General features: G+C 53.3%; 1 protein-coding gene across 2 annotated transcripts; it reads right to left on the bottom strand.

Moving 5' to 3' along the window:
* Positions 1 to 7,715: 7,715 nt before the first annotated feature.
* PEX11B (peroxisomal biogenesis factor 11 beta) lies at positions 7,716 to 15,386 on the bottom strand. Of its 2 annotated transcripts, XM_053278856.1 has the most exons (4): positions 15,038 to 15,385; positions 14,073 to 14,188; positions 11,994 to 12,195; positions 7,716 to 10,402 (listed from the first exon to the last, which is right to left on the bottom strand). In XM_053278856.1, exons 1-4 carry the CDS (start codon positions 15,091 to 15,093, stop codon positions 10,024 to 10,026), a joined length of 753 nt encoding a protein of 250 aa, XP_053134831.1. In that variant the 5' UTR covers positions 15,094 to 15,385; the 3' UTR covers positions 7,716 to 10,023. The 2 variants fall into 2 exon arrangements, with proteins under 2 accessions (XP_053134831.1, XP_053134832.1); XM_053278857.1 differs by lacking the exon at positions 14,073 to 14,188 and having other exon boundaries at positions 15,038 to 15,386.
* Between the last annotated feature and the right edge of the window lie 590 nt (positions 15,387 to 15,976).

Below are 15,976 nucleotides of genomic sequence, written 5' to 3'. Positions count from 1 at the left end.
CAACGTAAGTCTGGAGTCACCAGAACCCCCCGGAACCCCCCACCACTTGAAATGGGGCAACCGAGGCAGCGTACCTAAAGCCATGACCTTGGCATCATTGAACTTCTGGCGTGGCTGTGACACAGAGGTCTGAATTCCGCAGGCTTCTCTCCAACAAAAGGGCTGATCCTGCATTTTCATTTTTTACCCCAAAGAAAGCCAGCTATTAAAGCTTCAACGACATATCCCCCACCCCACCCCCAGCCCTGTGAAGGGAGGAGCAGGCCTCGTGCAAATGAACCCTGGCTCTAAAGTCAAACTTCTCCGCAGGTTAGAGCTCACCCAGAGAGCCAAAGTCATTAAGGAGAATGCCTTCAGCCTACTGGGAGGTTGCCAGCTTTTGAAATCAAACATGCTGGTACGTAGAGGTGGTGCCTAGTAACTCCAGGGGGCCAATCTGCACAGAAAAGTTCACTTTGCTCGCGGACACACAACACACACACAGAGCCTGATTTAGGCACAAGCTAAGACGCTCCAGCTTAGCGCCTCGCCTTGCAAGAACATGCCTTGCTGGATCAAGACCAAGGCCTGTCCAGTCCAGCATCCCATTTCCCACAGTGACCCACCAAATACCCCTGAGAAGCCCACAGGCAAGAAGTGAGGGCACACCCTCTCTCCTGCTGTTACTCCCCTGCAACTGGTATTTAGAGGCTGGAGGTGGCCCATAGCCACCAGACTAGTAGCCAATTGTCTAAGCCCCTCTTAAAGCCATCCAGGCTGGTGGCCACCACCACATCCTGTGGCAGAGAATTCCACAGGTTAATTATGCAGGGTGTGAAAAAGTGTTTCCTTCTGTCGGTCCTGAATTTCCCAGCCTTCATTATGATGGGCCTCTGAATACCAGAAAAACTGAAAGGTTTTATATGCCTGGTTGAAAAATAAAAGGGAAAAGGGAGTCTAAAACAGACATGATCTCTGATTTTTCTCTAATAAGAGAAAAATATACTTATGTGGTGAGACAGTTCTTGATCGTATTGAGTTTATAAATCTGTGCAACAATAACTGTAAATTACTGTATGTACTCGAATCCAAGACAAAAGGTCCCCCCCGCCAAGTTCTTTGCTGTTAGAAATTGGGGGTGTCTTAAATTCAGAGTCCTGTTCTGTTGGGGTAAATAGGTCTACGCTGTATGTAACCTCTGTTTAAAGGGGGTTGTCTTAAATTCAGAGTCACCTTCTATTCCGTGGGGCCCTTTAAGCTTGACACAGGAACCTAGGAAGCTGCCTGCCATATACTGAGTCAGACCCTTGGTCCATCTAGCTCAGTATCGTCTGCACAATCTGGCAGCGGCTTCTCCAAGGTTGTAGGCAGGAATCTCTCTCTCAGCCCGATCTTGGAGATGCTGCCAGGGAGGGAACTTGGGACCTTCTGCTCTTCCCAGCTTAGGGCCTCCGCATGTCAGAATCCAGCCCTACACCCACCCACCCACTCACTCACATCCCTAGAGAGAGCAGCCTTGAATTTCTGCTCTGACAAAAACGGAAAACAGACCAGGATTCTTCCCGGCCGAATGTCTAACCCCCCGCGGCTGAGGCATGTCCCCAGCGAAGGATGGCATCTGTCCGCGTGCAAGGCAGTTCCGCATTCCGAGCAAAGGGGGTTGTGTGGCAGAGCGAAGGAGGGCGGGTTGGTGGCATGCAAAATATTTCCTCGGATCGGGTCACTGGGCACAGGGGAATTTGCCAAGAAGGCCCCCTGGCAATGAACGGGCATGCTCAGAAGCTTCTGTTCCTTGAGGCTCAAGTGGCGGCTGCGAACTTCGAGATCTGAAACAGGTCGTTCTAAGGAGCTTCCGGCTTCTTCCAACAGGAGGACTCTGATTTAGGGCCTCCTTCTCCTCCTAGGAGTATGCCCAGCCCCCTTATGGCACAGTGGGGAAGAAGCCTGCCTAGAGAGCAGGAGGCTGTGGGTTCGGATCCCTGCAGCAGCGAGATAGGGCAGATATCGCGATACATGAAGATGCTGAAAGGCATCATCTCATCCTGTGAGGGAGGAGGCCATGGCAAACCCCTCCTGTATTCTACCAAGGACAACCACAGGGCTCTCTGGGCGCCAGGAGTCGACACCGACTCGACGGCACACTTTACTTTACATAGGAGCATAGGAAGCTGCCTTATCTCAAATCCGGCCATGGTGCCATCTAGCTCAGTACAGGTGGCCCCCGTTATTTGCAGGGGCTCCATTCTCACCTAGAGGCGTGGATACGGAAATAACGGAACCTCGAGACAAGGGGAATTGGCGGGTGAGGCTCTCCAGCTGTGGCCGGACTACAACACCCATCTGCTGCAATGGCAGGGGTGCGATGGCAGCAGGGGATGATGGGTGTTGTAGTCCAACACTTAGGCTGGCCTGCCCTGCACCAGAGCCACACAACTCCAGTCCAGGTTGCCTAGCAACCATTGCCACAGAGGGACAGGGCACCTCACTATGGAGGTGGGTGGTAATACCTCGTGGCCTAGCAACCACCCCTGGCAGGCGCACGCCTCTGCCTCCTAGCAACTGCATCCTTGTCGCTTAGCAACAGGGGTACCCAGAGGCCACCAGCCCCACCCCATGGAATCGTTCCTTGCAAGATCTCCCATCTTCAGCCAGCGCTCAAATGGTTAAGAAACATTCTACGTCCATTTGCTTTCAGAAGAAAAAGGGAACAGAGGTTTGTTTCTTGTACATTTTGTATCTTGCTGGTTGCTGGTCATTCACCTTAATAAAGATTTTAATTTAATTTGATATGATTTGATTTGGGACTGTTCCCTCTCTTATTGCTAGCACTGCTATTGTGAGGGAAAAAATCCAATCTCCGCAGATGCTCAGTATTGTCTACTCAGACCGGCAGCAGCTTCTCCAGGGAGGGTTGCAGGCAGGAGCCTCTCTCAGCCCTATCTGAAGATGCTGCCAGAGAGAGAACTTGGAAGCTTCTACATGCAAGCATGCAAGTGCTCTTCCCAGAGAGGCCCCATAAGGGGCATATCTTGCAGTGCTCACAGGTAGTCTCCCATTCAAATGAAAACCAAGGTGGACCCTGCTTAGCAAAGGGGAACAATTCATGCTTGCTACAAAACCAGCCCTCTCCTCTCTAAACCTGTCCGCAAGGCATTTTGCTGGGGAGATGTGACAAGAACAGCAATCCTATACAGGCCTGTAGCCAACCTAAAAATTTTTTTAAAAAGAAATTGGGCGGGGGGGGATGGGAGTGAACCCTATTGATTTGAATGGGACTGGCTCATTCCGGGGGTGTAGGAGGAGCATTGCCTCTTCCCCTGCCCCGCTCCAGACACCCATGAAAGCAAATGAAACCCCCACACCCCTGCCCCGAACAAAAATTTCTCCACTCCCTTTGCAGGAAACAGAATGATGATAATTCCTAATATAGATGGATAGAGGTACTACAGTCTTTTCCGGAAATTCTGCCCCCTCCCTTCTTCACACACACACACACACACACACACACACACACACACACACACACACTTGCTTTCTCACCCCTCTCCCCGAAATCCAAGCATTGGAGCTGAAAAGCTACTTGGTGAATGCAACTTGCAGGGGTGTTGAGGAATGACTCAAAGGGACCCCTCCGGGAGCAAGAAGAAAAGGCCTCTTGCCTCGGGAAGAAAAGGGGCCAGATCCCTTTCAGCGGAGCGAGCAGAGCTCTTCTGTGCCTCAGCCTCAACCCTGCGGAAGAAGGGGGTGGTGGGGGCTGGCTGAAAGAACGACTGACACGTTTAGGAACATTTGTTCAGCCCTGGCAGGAGTTCATCCAAGCCCTTTGCAAAGCAGAGCAATATGATTACTATTTTTTAAAATGGATTTAAAAAGGAGATCAAGAAGATTATTTCTCTATTTTGCATAAAAGGTTAGCAAGGCTGCCCACCTTTCGTGCAAAAAAGAAAAATAATCCTCTTGATCTTTTAAATTCCCATTATTTATTAATTATTATTATTATTATTATTATTATTTAATTATTATTCTTTGTAAAGGTGCAATTCCTTTTAGCTTTGCAGGCATGTCAAAGCCCAGTCAGTGAAAAAGCAGAGACTGTAACGCAAGGCCTGAGCAGAGAATCGCAGGGCCAGGAGGGGCTGAGAAACCAGTTCTGAACTCTGACTCCCAAATGGAGCAAGATGCCTCTAAATAAAGATGCCTCTACATACTAGAGGCAAGATGCCTCTAAATAAAGATGCCGCTAAATACCAGTTGTATTTGTACATCTAGTTCCCAGTCCCCTCCCTGGCAGCATCTCCAAGATGGGGCTGAGAGAGACTCCTGCCGGCAACCTTGGAGAAGCCGCTGCCAGTCTGTGCAGACAATATTGAGCTAGACAGACCAAGGGTCGGACTCAGTATATGGCAGCTGCCTATGCTCCTTGTCCCTGTGGTTCTGAAGGGAGAAGGGCCTGATGGGGTCTGTGTGGCAGGAAGAGGGCACCATCTCTCCTCAGCAAGGGGCCGAGAGGTTTCGAAGCGCCCCCGGCCATACCCCAGAGGAGTACCCCACACGGCCCTGGCTGACTGCCTCCATCGCTGAGGCTCTCTCTGCGGATCATTAAGCGCTCAGGCTTCTCTGAAGTGGCGGTATGTTTTGTTTCTAACAGGTCAATGGTACAAGCACAGCAGGAGGGCTGTGGCACTGGCTGGCACAAGGCCTTCTGCACGGAAAGGGAAAACAAATAACACCCTGGTCCCGGGCACAAAGTGGAAAGGTAACGCTTTGTCTGAAGGTGTTCTCAGGCACGAGTCGATCCCTGCTTCTGTCGCTCTGGGAAAGTCACACTCTCCCAGTGGTCTGGGAGCTGTGTACTTCGGCACTTACTTCTTGAAATCCTACCTTGGATGTTAGAGTTGGAGGGCACCTCAGAGGTCTTCTAGACCAACGCCCTGCTCAGCGCCGGAATCTGCTGCACCGCCACAGGAACAGAGGAAGCTGCCTTCTACCGAGTCAGACCCTTGGTCCATCTCGCTCAGTATTGTCTACACAGACTGGCAGCGGCTTCTCCAAGGTTGCAGGCAGGAGTCTCTTCCAGCCCTATCTTGGAGATGCTGCCAGGGAGGGAAATTGGACCCACCCTTCTGCATGCATGCAGGCAGATGCTCTTCCCAGAGCAGCCCCATCCCTTAAGGGGAATATCTGACAGCGCTCACACATGTAGTCTCCTACTCAAATGCAAACCAGGGCAGACCTCGCTTAGCAAAGGGCCTCTCATAAGACCAGCTCTCCTTTCTGACAGGCGGCTGCCAAGCCTCGGTTTCAAAACCAAAAGAGTGTCCATTACTCCATGAGGCGGGTAGTTCCACTGTCCCAACAGCTTTTACACTGAACAAATGCAGCTTGCCTGTGTGTGCAGGAGTCTTTTCATGAACGGCAGCCTTTTCAAGAAAACAAAATAATGTTTATTTATTTGCCTATATACCACCCAAAACTCACATCTCGGGGCGGTTTATGGGATGGTTCACTGGGCAGCATCTCCGAGGGACAGAGAGAATCATTCAGGGGCAGCAGATGAGTGAGACTGTCCATTTGGTAACTGCTAGTAAAGATGTTGCAGGACACAACACTGAAGAATTGTGTACCGTTTCGGTGGTGGTGGTGGGGGACACAACCAACTATCATGGAGGTTATGGGGGGAGCGTGGGTAGACAAGCCCACCCCCAAAAAACAAGCAAAACCCTCCCCATTTTTATAATTCAACAGGATTTATAGCAGTGGAAATATGTTCAGAATGAGAGCGTTAATATGAAATATAATTTCAGTTTTAGAAATCTAACATGGGACACAGCTCACCCCCCCACCCCCGGAATGCACTCTGCCCCTTCTTCTGTCCCCCTCTAATTTTTTTCTGGTGCCCCCCACTGTAGGGAGAGCGGATGTGGGGTGACACTGCTTGAACCCGCTATATACGCCCGAGCCGTGTTCTGCAATTGAATAATTCTTTTACCACTGGAGGCGCGTCACGAATAGGCTTGTAGCGCCATCTAGTGATCAGGGTGTTTATGACAGGCCACTTCTACCTGCGGGAGAAGCCTCACCCCACATTTCTCCCCTTACAAGTGAAATGTTTCTCTTCCACACCCTTCCCTAGACAATCCTGAGCTAATAGACCAAGGCCCCGACTCTGTATAAGACCGCTGCCTCGGTTCCTAAAGCCCTTTTCATTTTCACAGGTCTGAATCAGATGCAATCTTGGGCTTTCACCTACACAGTAGCCTTATACGGAATCAAACCGTTGGTCCTTCTCAAAACTGTCTACACTGACTGGCAGCGGCTCTTCCAAGGTTTCGGGCCAGGGTGTCTCTCAGCCCTACCAGGAGATGCTGCCAAGGATTGAACCTGGGACCTTTGCATGTTGTGATTTTATTTTGTGATGAGGAACTGCCCCGAGGGTGCTTGATTTAAGGGTGTAACCAAGGCGGGGGGGGGGGCTGTTTCAAATAAATAAAATTTGTTTAGGAAACAAGGCCAGGGTTAGAAGAGAGCAGGGTTAGAAGAGAGCAAGCATGATTTGTCCCCTTAGCTAAGCAGGGTCTGCCCTGGTTGCATTTGAATGGGAGACTTGATGTGTGAGCAACATAAGAGATTCCCCTCAGGGGATGGAGCTGCTCTGGGAAGAGCAGAAGGTTTCAAGTTCCCTCCCTGGAAGCATCTCTCAGAGGGCTGAGAGAGACTCCTGCCTGCAACCCAGGAGAAGCCGCTGCCAGTCTGGGTAGTCAATACTGAGCTAGATGGACCAAACAGCTAATTCAGTAGAAGGCAGTTTCCTAGGTGCTATGACTTAAAAGGAGCCTGGAATCAAACTGTGACCCTGACAACTAATTGCAGGCACCAGCTTCAATTAACGATGTAGAAAGGCACTCTGCAGAGGCCCAGAGGCACCGTGATCACACACAGCAGTAAGTCTTGGTACACAAAAAAGGTTCCAAAGAGTAGCTCTCGTCGAAACTTTAGCCTCGAAGGCCAATTTATCATTCACATTTGGATCCTGCCTTCCCTCCAAAGAGTTCAGGATGGCGTTTATATCCTCACAATAACTGGGTTTATATCCTCATAATAACCCTATGAGACAGGTTAGCTCTGAGACGGTGACAAACCCACATTACCCTTCATGGCAAGCAGGGATTCGAACCCAGCACACCCTCTATCCAACACTAGTCTCTCTCTCTCTCTCTCTCCAACCATGCCAGGATCCCATCCAGGAGCAGTGCCAAGGTTTACAGACTGAGCAGCCAATCTTCTTCTTCTTCTTCTTGTCTTAAACTAAATCTTAAGCACAGTTCCCTATCCCAGTTTCGGGAGGGAACCGATTTCTCAGCCCTGCAAGTTACTGCGCTCCACTGTCACAACAGGCGAAGATTAGCAATAGATCCCCCACCCCACCCTTTAATGTCGTATTAAATTGTAGCCGCTTAGGCAAACCCGTGATCTTCTAACCCATTTGTGAAGTTTGCCACTCGCCTAGGGCGAACGGCACTGGCCTGAAGGCGAACAGCCGAGCGGCAGATGGTATCGGCATCCTGCAGAACACGCTTCTTCCTATCCAGGAGGAGAGGCGGTATTATCCTGGCAAGGGGGAGGGAGGGGGGGTGACTGATGCCGCAAATAACTCTATGCAAAGGTCTTCCTTAATCACTGCTGAGGCCAAAGCCGAGATCCCTCTCAGCACACACACACACACACAGCACGAGATCTGCCAACATTATTTGATTTATTCGCTCCAATCATCAACCGACGAGACTTACAAGGGGAAAAGGAGCACGGGCACTGCTTGGGGTTGGGGAAAAATGGTGTGGCCCAGGGGTTCTCAACGTGGGTCCTCAGTTGGGGTGGGACTACAACTCCCATCACCCCCTGCCACAATGGTGGGGGGAGATGATGGGAGTTTTGGTCCAACCACATCTGGAGACCCACGTTTGCGAAGCCCCAGGCTGAACCAAGAAGAGAGCGCCACCTGTTCCAGGTTAGGGGTTCAGTCGCAAAGATGGGGTAGGGGTTAAGACTCGAGTGGTGGGTGGCTGGAGGGGTATTAAGGAGCAGGAAGAAGAAAATGAGGGGGGTGCGTGGGGGGGACGACAGGCAGCTGTGAGGAGCTAGAAGCCCACTCCCCTCGTCCCTAAATGACAGCCAGAGAGTAGGGGAGAAAATGGGGTGGGATCTTTGCAAAGCTGTGCTTAAAGACCTGTGGCTCTGGAGTGCAGCAGTTCCACAGCACAGGTTGAACTTCTGCCTGCCATGCAACTGCCACACACGCGGGTTCTCTGTGCAGAGGATGCAGCTGGCAAGCGCACCGTGTCTAGGAACTGGGTTCCCAGCCCCAGCCCCAAAGAGGGGGCCCCTGTGTCACTTTTAAGAGGGGCGCAGGAGAGAGAAATCCAACAGATACAGCTTCACCCACCATTACAGCACTGCGTGGGGGAAAAGCTGCATCTGGAATAATTCTCTCGTTTGGCAGGGGTCCTCTCAGAGTTCAGGCTGGGCTCTGCCTTGCCACAAAACCTTACTTTAAAAAGCAGTCCCCACCCCCCAAAAAACTCTAAGGAACGCAAGTTCTGATGACTGCCCGACAGAAGAGTCAGGCTCCCTGCCGAGGGCAAATTTTTATAAAGCTGGCCATCGAGGATTAAAGAGAGACCAGAGGAAAATTCGAGGCATGGGTTCCCAACCTGTGGTCTTCCAGATGTTGATGAACTACAACACCCGTCATCCCCAGCCACAATAGTGTGTGTTAGCTGGGGGTGATGGGAGTTGTAGTCCAGCAACACCTGGAATCCTACAGGTTGGGAACCCTTGACCCAAGACAAGGTTTCCCAACCTTTGGCCCCCAGTGACGTTCCGTGATAGCAGGCCTGCTCATCTTCCCCCCACCAGCTGTTTTTGGACTACAAGTCCCATCATCCCCAGCCACAGCGGCCAATAGCCAGGCCTGCACCTGCAAGAGGGCCGAAGTTGAGCAGCCCTGTGTAACAGCGATTCCCAGATGTTAACTACCGATCCCATCATCCCCAGGAATCTGTGACAGGGAACGCAGGTCGCCAGCTACTGCTGGACGACAAATCCCATCACCCACAGGCCACTGCAGCTGCGGGGGGGTGATGGGAGTTGTAGGCCAACACCACCTTTTGCGGGGCAGGGGACAAGTTTGCAGAGCCCGGCTCTTTCAAACGTCACGCTCCAAACCACGGACTCACAGACAAGACATCATAGGTTGTGTTTATGGAAAGGGAGAAAGAGCGGGGCGTCGGGGTGGATCCCTAGAATGAACCGCAAGGAGGGGATTCTCTGGTTGCCGATATGCTGCTGTTCCGAGTTACAAACGGCGTAGCTGAAGGCCCAGACTCGAAGCACTGTTCATGGGGGTGGCGCGTCTGGACCCCAAGGAGCTTGTTAGCCGGGGGCTCCTTCTTCAGCTCCAGCGTGCCCCACGGCCATTCCTCACCCCCTTGTTCTCCACCCAACTCAACGAGAGCAGCAAGGATGCTGAAAGGTCCCAAGGTCCCGTCGCCCCCGCCTTCCCGGCAAGCATCTTGAACTCTGCATCCTGTCCCTCCTCTCTTGGCCCACCTGGAAGAAGCCGGGTGTGTGGATTGGCCGAGCCGGAACCGCCCCCATCCCAGCCCCGGCTCCATCGACGGGCCGAATGAGGGAGGCGCTCCCCACAGTTTGCGAGGGGGCGGCCGCCGGAAGTGCCTTGGAGAGGAGATGGGCGGGTGACGAAGTGTGGGCCGAGGCGCTGTGGGAGGGAGAGGGGAGACACAAGAAGATGCCCGGGGCGCGGGGTCCGTGTCCTCAAAATCCCGGCCAGGATGTCCTGCCAAGTGGAACAAGAAAGGGACGCCCACAACAACCCAACAGAGCCAAGACCTCGGAGGCGGAGGAGAGAGGCCACCCAGAGGGCCACAGGCAGGAGTCCACGGCCACCTCCGAGCGTTTGGGAGGAAGCCTCACCCCCAGCGGCCCCCTCTGCCGACGCCGGGAAGCCAGCCCCACCCCCGGCTCCCTTCAAGGCTTCAGCTTCAGCCAGGGGTGGACGAAGGCCAGGATGGAGAGGACGGAAGAGGTCAGCCCGCAGAGGCCCACGAAGCCCGCGCTGGTCTTGTACAGCCCCAGCCTGTCCAGGGGGATGAAGAGGTCGCAGGCGTTCTTCACCAGGTCCAGCAGCAGCGGGGGGTTGCTCCTCAGCACGCACGCCAGGAGACGGAGCTGCCGCCTCAGCCGCAGGGCCAGCTGCTGGAGCCGGCCGTCTTCTGCTGGCGGGCGGGCGTCATCCCTGGCGCCGCCGCCGCCTTTCTGGCACTTCCCGTTGGCCTCGCGCTCCGTCAGCAGCCGGATTTCGTAGGCGTCCCGGCTCAGGTTCATGATCAGCGCAAAGAGGTAATATCTGGAGAGGGCGGAGGGAAAGGAGAGAGCGGCCTTCGACTGAGTCAGACCCTTGGTCCGTCGAGCTCAGGACTGCCTGCACGGACTGGCAGCAGCTCTCCAAGGTTTCCGGCAGGAGTCTCTCCCGGCCCTAGCTGGAGACGCTGCCAGGGAGCAAATCTGGGACCTTCACACGCAAAGCAGAGGCTCTGCCACTGACCCCTAACCCCTGCTCACTGGGCAAAGAGGCACTTTTATAATGTGGTGATTCTTTTTATTTAGCAGGGGGAGAGTAAGTGGCCCCATCCACCCCCAGCACAGCATCCCTCCAGTGACTGCTGCTGGTGTCTGTCTTATGTTTCTTTTTAGATGGTGAGCCCTTTGGGGACAGGGAGCCATCTTATTTGTTTGTTATTTCTCTGTGTAAACCGCCCTGAGCCATTTTTGGAAGGGCGGCATAGAAATCGAATGAATGAATGAATGAATGATCTACAGCCCCAACCCCTTGGGGGAATATCTTACAGCACTCCCATGTAGTCATCCCTCTAAACGCAAACCAAGGCAGGCCCTGCTTAGCAAAGGGGACAATTCATGCTTGCTGCCACGCCACCATCTCTTCTACCCTCCTCCAATGAGAGAGGCATGCAGGGAGCTGCCTGAATCTTGCCCCATCTGGCTCAGTATTGTAAGTAATAATAAGTTTATTGTTCTTACCATTGGTCACAACAGCTCAGTAGGGTCTACCCTGACTGGCAGCCGCTCTCCAGGGTTCTAGGCAGGAGCCTCTCCCAGCCCCACCTGGAGCTGCTGCCAGGGGCTGAACCTTCTGTACGCAAAGGCCCACCCCCGCAAGGGGAGCATCTTAACGGGCTTGCATGTCATCACCCATCCAAATGCAAACCAAGGCAGGCCCTGTTTAGCAAGGGAGACAATTCCTGCTCCCTACCACAAGACCAGCCCTCCTCCCCAACGGTTGGAGGAGATCTAACAGTGCCGTTTGTCATGGACACAACATGGCTCTCTAGTCCCCAGACCCCTGAGGTTCTTCCTCCAGCCAAGCTGACTTTTTGCTTTTGCTCATAGCAGCTGGACTGTCAAGATTCCATAGCTGGCTCCTCCCACCTCAACGGCTGGATTTCCAAATGACAGGCGGTAACTTTCAAAATCGACTCCTATATGAGATTTTCCTCATTGCCCTTTGGGCCTGGAACTTGCCACTTCGGGCCTTGAAGGGAGGAGAGCTCAACTTGTGGCATGAATTGTCCCCTTTGCTAAGCAAGGTCTACCCTGGTTTGCATTGGGATGGAGACTTGATGTGTGAGCACTGCAAGATATTCCCCTCAGGGGATGGAGCCGCTCTGGGAAGAGCAGAAGGTTCCAAGTTCCCTCCCTGGCAGCATCTCCAAGAGAGGGCTGGGAGAGATTCCTGCCCACAACCTTGGAGAAGCCGCTGCCAGTCTGGGTCAGTAATACCGAGCTAGATAAACCAAAGGCCTGACTCAGTAGAAGCCAGTTTCCTACGCCTAAGACCACACATAGCTGTCCCCTGGCAATGTCTGCTAAGAAGAATGGCGGAAGGGTGGGGGAACCGCAGGCCCAGGGTACCGCCTCACCTGAAGGATCGCTGGCTCCATTTCTCCTGGTCCACGCGGGGAACGAGGCCCGACTTCCCTGCCCACAGGATATTGTCACAGGCGAAGTACATGGCTCGGTTCAGGTGGCTCACGGTGATGCAGAAACGGAGGACCATGTCCGACAAGTGGATGGCCCTTTTCGCGGCCTCCAGGGCATCTGCCGAATTCCCCAGCCGAAACACTAGAAGTGAAAGCCAGTGCCGTTAATCAGCATGACCCATCTTACCCCGGCCTCCAAGGTTCCCGATAACAGGAATTCATTTACTTATTTAAAACATTTATATACCGCCCAAAACACAAGTCTCTGGGCGGTTTACAATAAAAACAGATAAAAAGATTAAAACCGTACAATAATTAAAATTCAAAACGTTAGAACTAGTAAAAACACAATTAAAACAATCTCTAATTAAAAGCCTGGGTGCGCAAATGTGTCTTGACTGCCTTTTGAAAAGTCGTAAGAGATGGGGAGGCTCATCTCCTTCGAGATCTAAGTGGCGAATGGCTTGGCAGAAGGTGATCCAATTTGTCAGGGCTGTCGGCCACGGGGGAAATTAGGCATGGAGTAGAGAGTGAACAGAGAAATTTCCCTCCCTCTCTCACAACACTAGAACCAGGGGCTGTCCCATGAAACTGAAGGCTGGGAAATTTAGGACTAACAAAAGGAAGTACTTTTTCACACAGGGCAGAATTAGTCTATGGAATTCTCTGCCATGGGACGTGGTGATGGCCACTAGTTTGGATGGCTTTCAAAGGGGCTTAGACAAATTTGTGGAAGACAGGTCCACCAATGGCTACTAGTCTGAGGGCTATAGGCCGTCTCCAGCCTCAGAGACAAGGTGCCTCTGAATCCCAGTTGCAGGGGAGTAACAGCAGGAGAGAGGGCATGCTGTCACCTCTTGCCTGTGGGCTCCCCAGAGGTATCTGGTGGGCCACCGTGGGAAACAGGATGCTGGACTGGATAGGCCTTGGGCCTGAACCTGCAGAGCTGTTCTTATGTCCCCCTGCTAACTTAGCAAAGAGGCACCTTTTAATGTGGTGATTCTATTTAGCAGGGGGAGAGCAACTGGCCCTATCCATCCCCAGCACAGTACCTGGCTGCTGCTGGTGTTCCTGTTTCTTTTTAGATTGTGAGCCCTTTGGGGACAAGGAGCCATCCGATTTATTATTTCTCTGTGTAAACTGCTTTGGAACCTTTTGTTGAAAAGCGATATATAAATATTTGTTGTTGTTGATGCTGATAGTGACAGAATTAATTTCTACTCTTCTAAATGGTGTCATCCGTTATCATAATAATTTCCTCTTCTCTTTCCTCCATCGAGTTTCTCGGCTTCAGTTTTAAGCACAGTCAAATCCCTGGTATTGTTGACTACAACTCCCATCATGGTATTTATTTATTTACTTAAAATATGCTGCCAGTGTTCCCTCTAACAGGGAATCCCAGATGTGGTTGACTACAACTCCCATAATTCCCAGCCAAAGGCCATTGCAGCTGGGGGTGCTGGGAGTTGTAGTCAACAACATCTGGGACCCTGTTAGAGGGAAGGTTCGCCATAAATGCATGGCGGTTTGCCAAAATATTCATTTAAAAGCACCCACACCTTAAAACATAGTGTGCCACTCCATGCTCTGTGTGTGTGTTCATTATTTATGTTTTGAATGAACGTTCCCCGGAATGTTTTGAAGAAGCCCTGCTGGAGAGGAAGAGATCACTTGCTTCCCAGACGGCTCAGGGTGAAAGCTGCTGCCTGCCTGCCTGCCTGGGGGCTGACCTGTGAGACTGTGGTAGGGATGTGCATGAATCAATTTGGTGTGGCCTGCTGTCGAATCATTTCAGCGGAGCTGGCAGCAGTGCCTTTAAGCATGAGTAAAGTAGGTTCTGACTTGCTCCTTGGCCACCCCACCGCTTTTCCAGGCATGGCGCTGCTCGGAATTCCACCCACCAACAGCCTATGTGCAGCGGAGGAACGCATATGGCCACTGTGCATGCGTGGCGGCCATGTGCGCGGTCAGCAACCCCCTGCTGACCACACCCTTATTTGTTCAGCCCCTCGCACTCACACTTGCGCCCCAAACTCAGGTGAGCCTCCAGCTGCTTGATCCTAGCAAGGAAATCCGGACTGGCCCCGTTCTTCTGCAGCGTGTAGCCAAGGAGGGTGCAGGCATACTGGGCAGCCCTGAGAACAAATGCGGAAAGGAACACAAGCAAGGGGTTAGCTAGCCGGGCCTCGCTGGATCAGCGGGGTGCCCCCTGCCTTGGAAGCTGGCAGCGAGGCATTTCTACTTTTAAAATCCCCCGTTTGCCTAAGAGCTCGAGCTCTTGCTGTTTCGACAGTCAGGGTGGGGAGGACACATGGTGGCTCCTAGAAAAGCACAGAATGTGCATCGTGATCCCCCACCACTAGTGATTAGTGGAGAGGAGAGAAGTTCTAGGAGGGAGGGCCTAGGCCAGGGGCTGCCAAGCTGCGGTCCTCTGGATGTTGCTGAACTACAACTCCCAGCTGGCATGCAGTGAGCCAGCGGGGTGTAGTGGTTAGAGTGCTGGACTAGGACCGGGGAGACCCGAGTTCCAATCCCCATTCAGCCATGATGCTTGCTGGGTGACTCTGGGCCAGTCACTTCTCTCTCAGCCTAACCTACTTCACAGGGTTGTTGTGAAAGAGAAATTCAAGTATGTAGTACACCGCTCTGGGCTCCTGGGAGGAAGAGCGGGATACAAATGTAATAATAATAATAATAATAATAATAATGCAAGTACTGTAAAATATTCCCCTTCGGGGTTGGGGCCCTAGCTCAGTGGCAGAGCACCTGCCTGCTGGCCTGCAGAGGGCCCCCAAATTCCCTCCCTGGCAGCATCTCCAAGTCAGGGCTGGGAAAGACTCCTGCCTGCAACCTGGGAGAAGCTGCTGCCAGCCTGGGTAGACAACACTGAGCTAGCTGGACCAAGGGCCTGACTCAGTAGATGGCAGCTGCCTGCCTTCTTACCCTCCAGGGTGCCCTTTGCCCCAGACCAGCCACCCGCCTACCTGAACACCCGCTCCTTGGCTTGGCTTTGGGCACTGAACCGGACCCAGGAATCCATCCTGCCGGCGACCCTCGACTCCGCGGCGGTTCCTGCACAGCCTTTTCCACGCGGGCAGCTCTCTGTCCCAGCCCGGCCTCAGCCTTCCCGATGGACCTCCTGGTGCATCTCCGCCTGCGGCCCTTCTCCTCCCTATAGGCCTGCTCCTGCTGCAGCTCCACCGGTGGGGCCTCAGCCTTCCCGACAGACCAGTCTCCTTGATCACTGGCCAGCGAAGGAAACAGCCGCCACTTCCGGGACTCATACAGGAGCGCCCGAGGGACAAACTTAACCGCAAAGCCTGGTGGGTTTTGGAACGGCCTCTTTCATTGGTTCTTTCCAGAGCGCGGGCGCAGCCTCTCCCACGCCTCCCTCGAGACATCCGGGACGGGGATTGGATGTGAACCCAGAAGCGCCCGCCCACTCCCCCATAGCCACCTACCCCATTGGCTTAGGCAAAAGGAGAGGTCCAGCTCCAGAAGATGGGAGCGGGGTATTTTGGACCACAGCTCTCGCCATCCCCAGAGGCTTGTGGAGTGGGAGTTCGGCCACGCCTGCGGATCGGGGAGCAGTTTGGGAAGCCCTGTTTTAGGGTTGAGCTGCTTTATTATCATTCTGTATTTATTGCGTCGGGTTTATGCTCAACGACCCCTGAGGCGTGAAAGTTTGAGGCGGTAGAGAGATACTCGAATAAAAATAAAAGGCGGCGCCCCGCCCCGCCCCTGAGGCTGCCGAGAATGCCATTGGTGCGAGGGCCAAGAGGGCTCGCCCCCCGCTCGAGGTGGGGCCCGCCATTGGCTGAGCTCCCAGCTGAGCTCCCGCCTCCCCCTCCCGCGGCGGCCGCGAGGGCAATTGGTGAGAGGGCGTGGAGAACCCGCCCCCCCGCTCGGGGCGGGGCCCCCCA

Source organism: Hemicordylus capensis, chromosome 14 (genome assembly GCF_027244095.1).
Source record: "Hemicordylus capensis ecotype Gifberg chromosome 14, rHemCap1.1.pri, whole genome shotgun sequence".
Taxonomy (NCBI): Eukaryota; Metazoa; Chordata; class Lepidosauria; order Squamata; family Cordylidae; genus Hemicordylus; species Hemicordylus capensis.
This window is presented reverse-complemented; position numbering and strand designations above follow the sequence as displayed.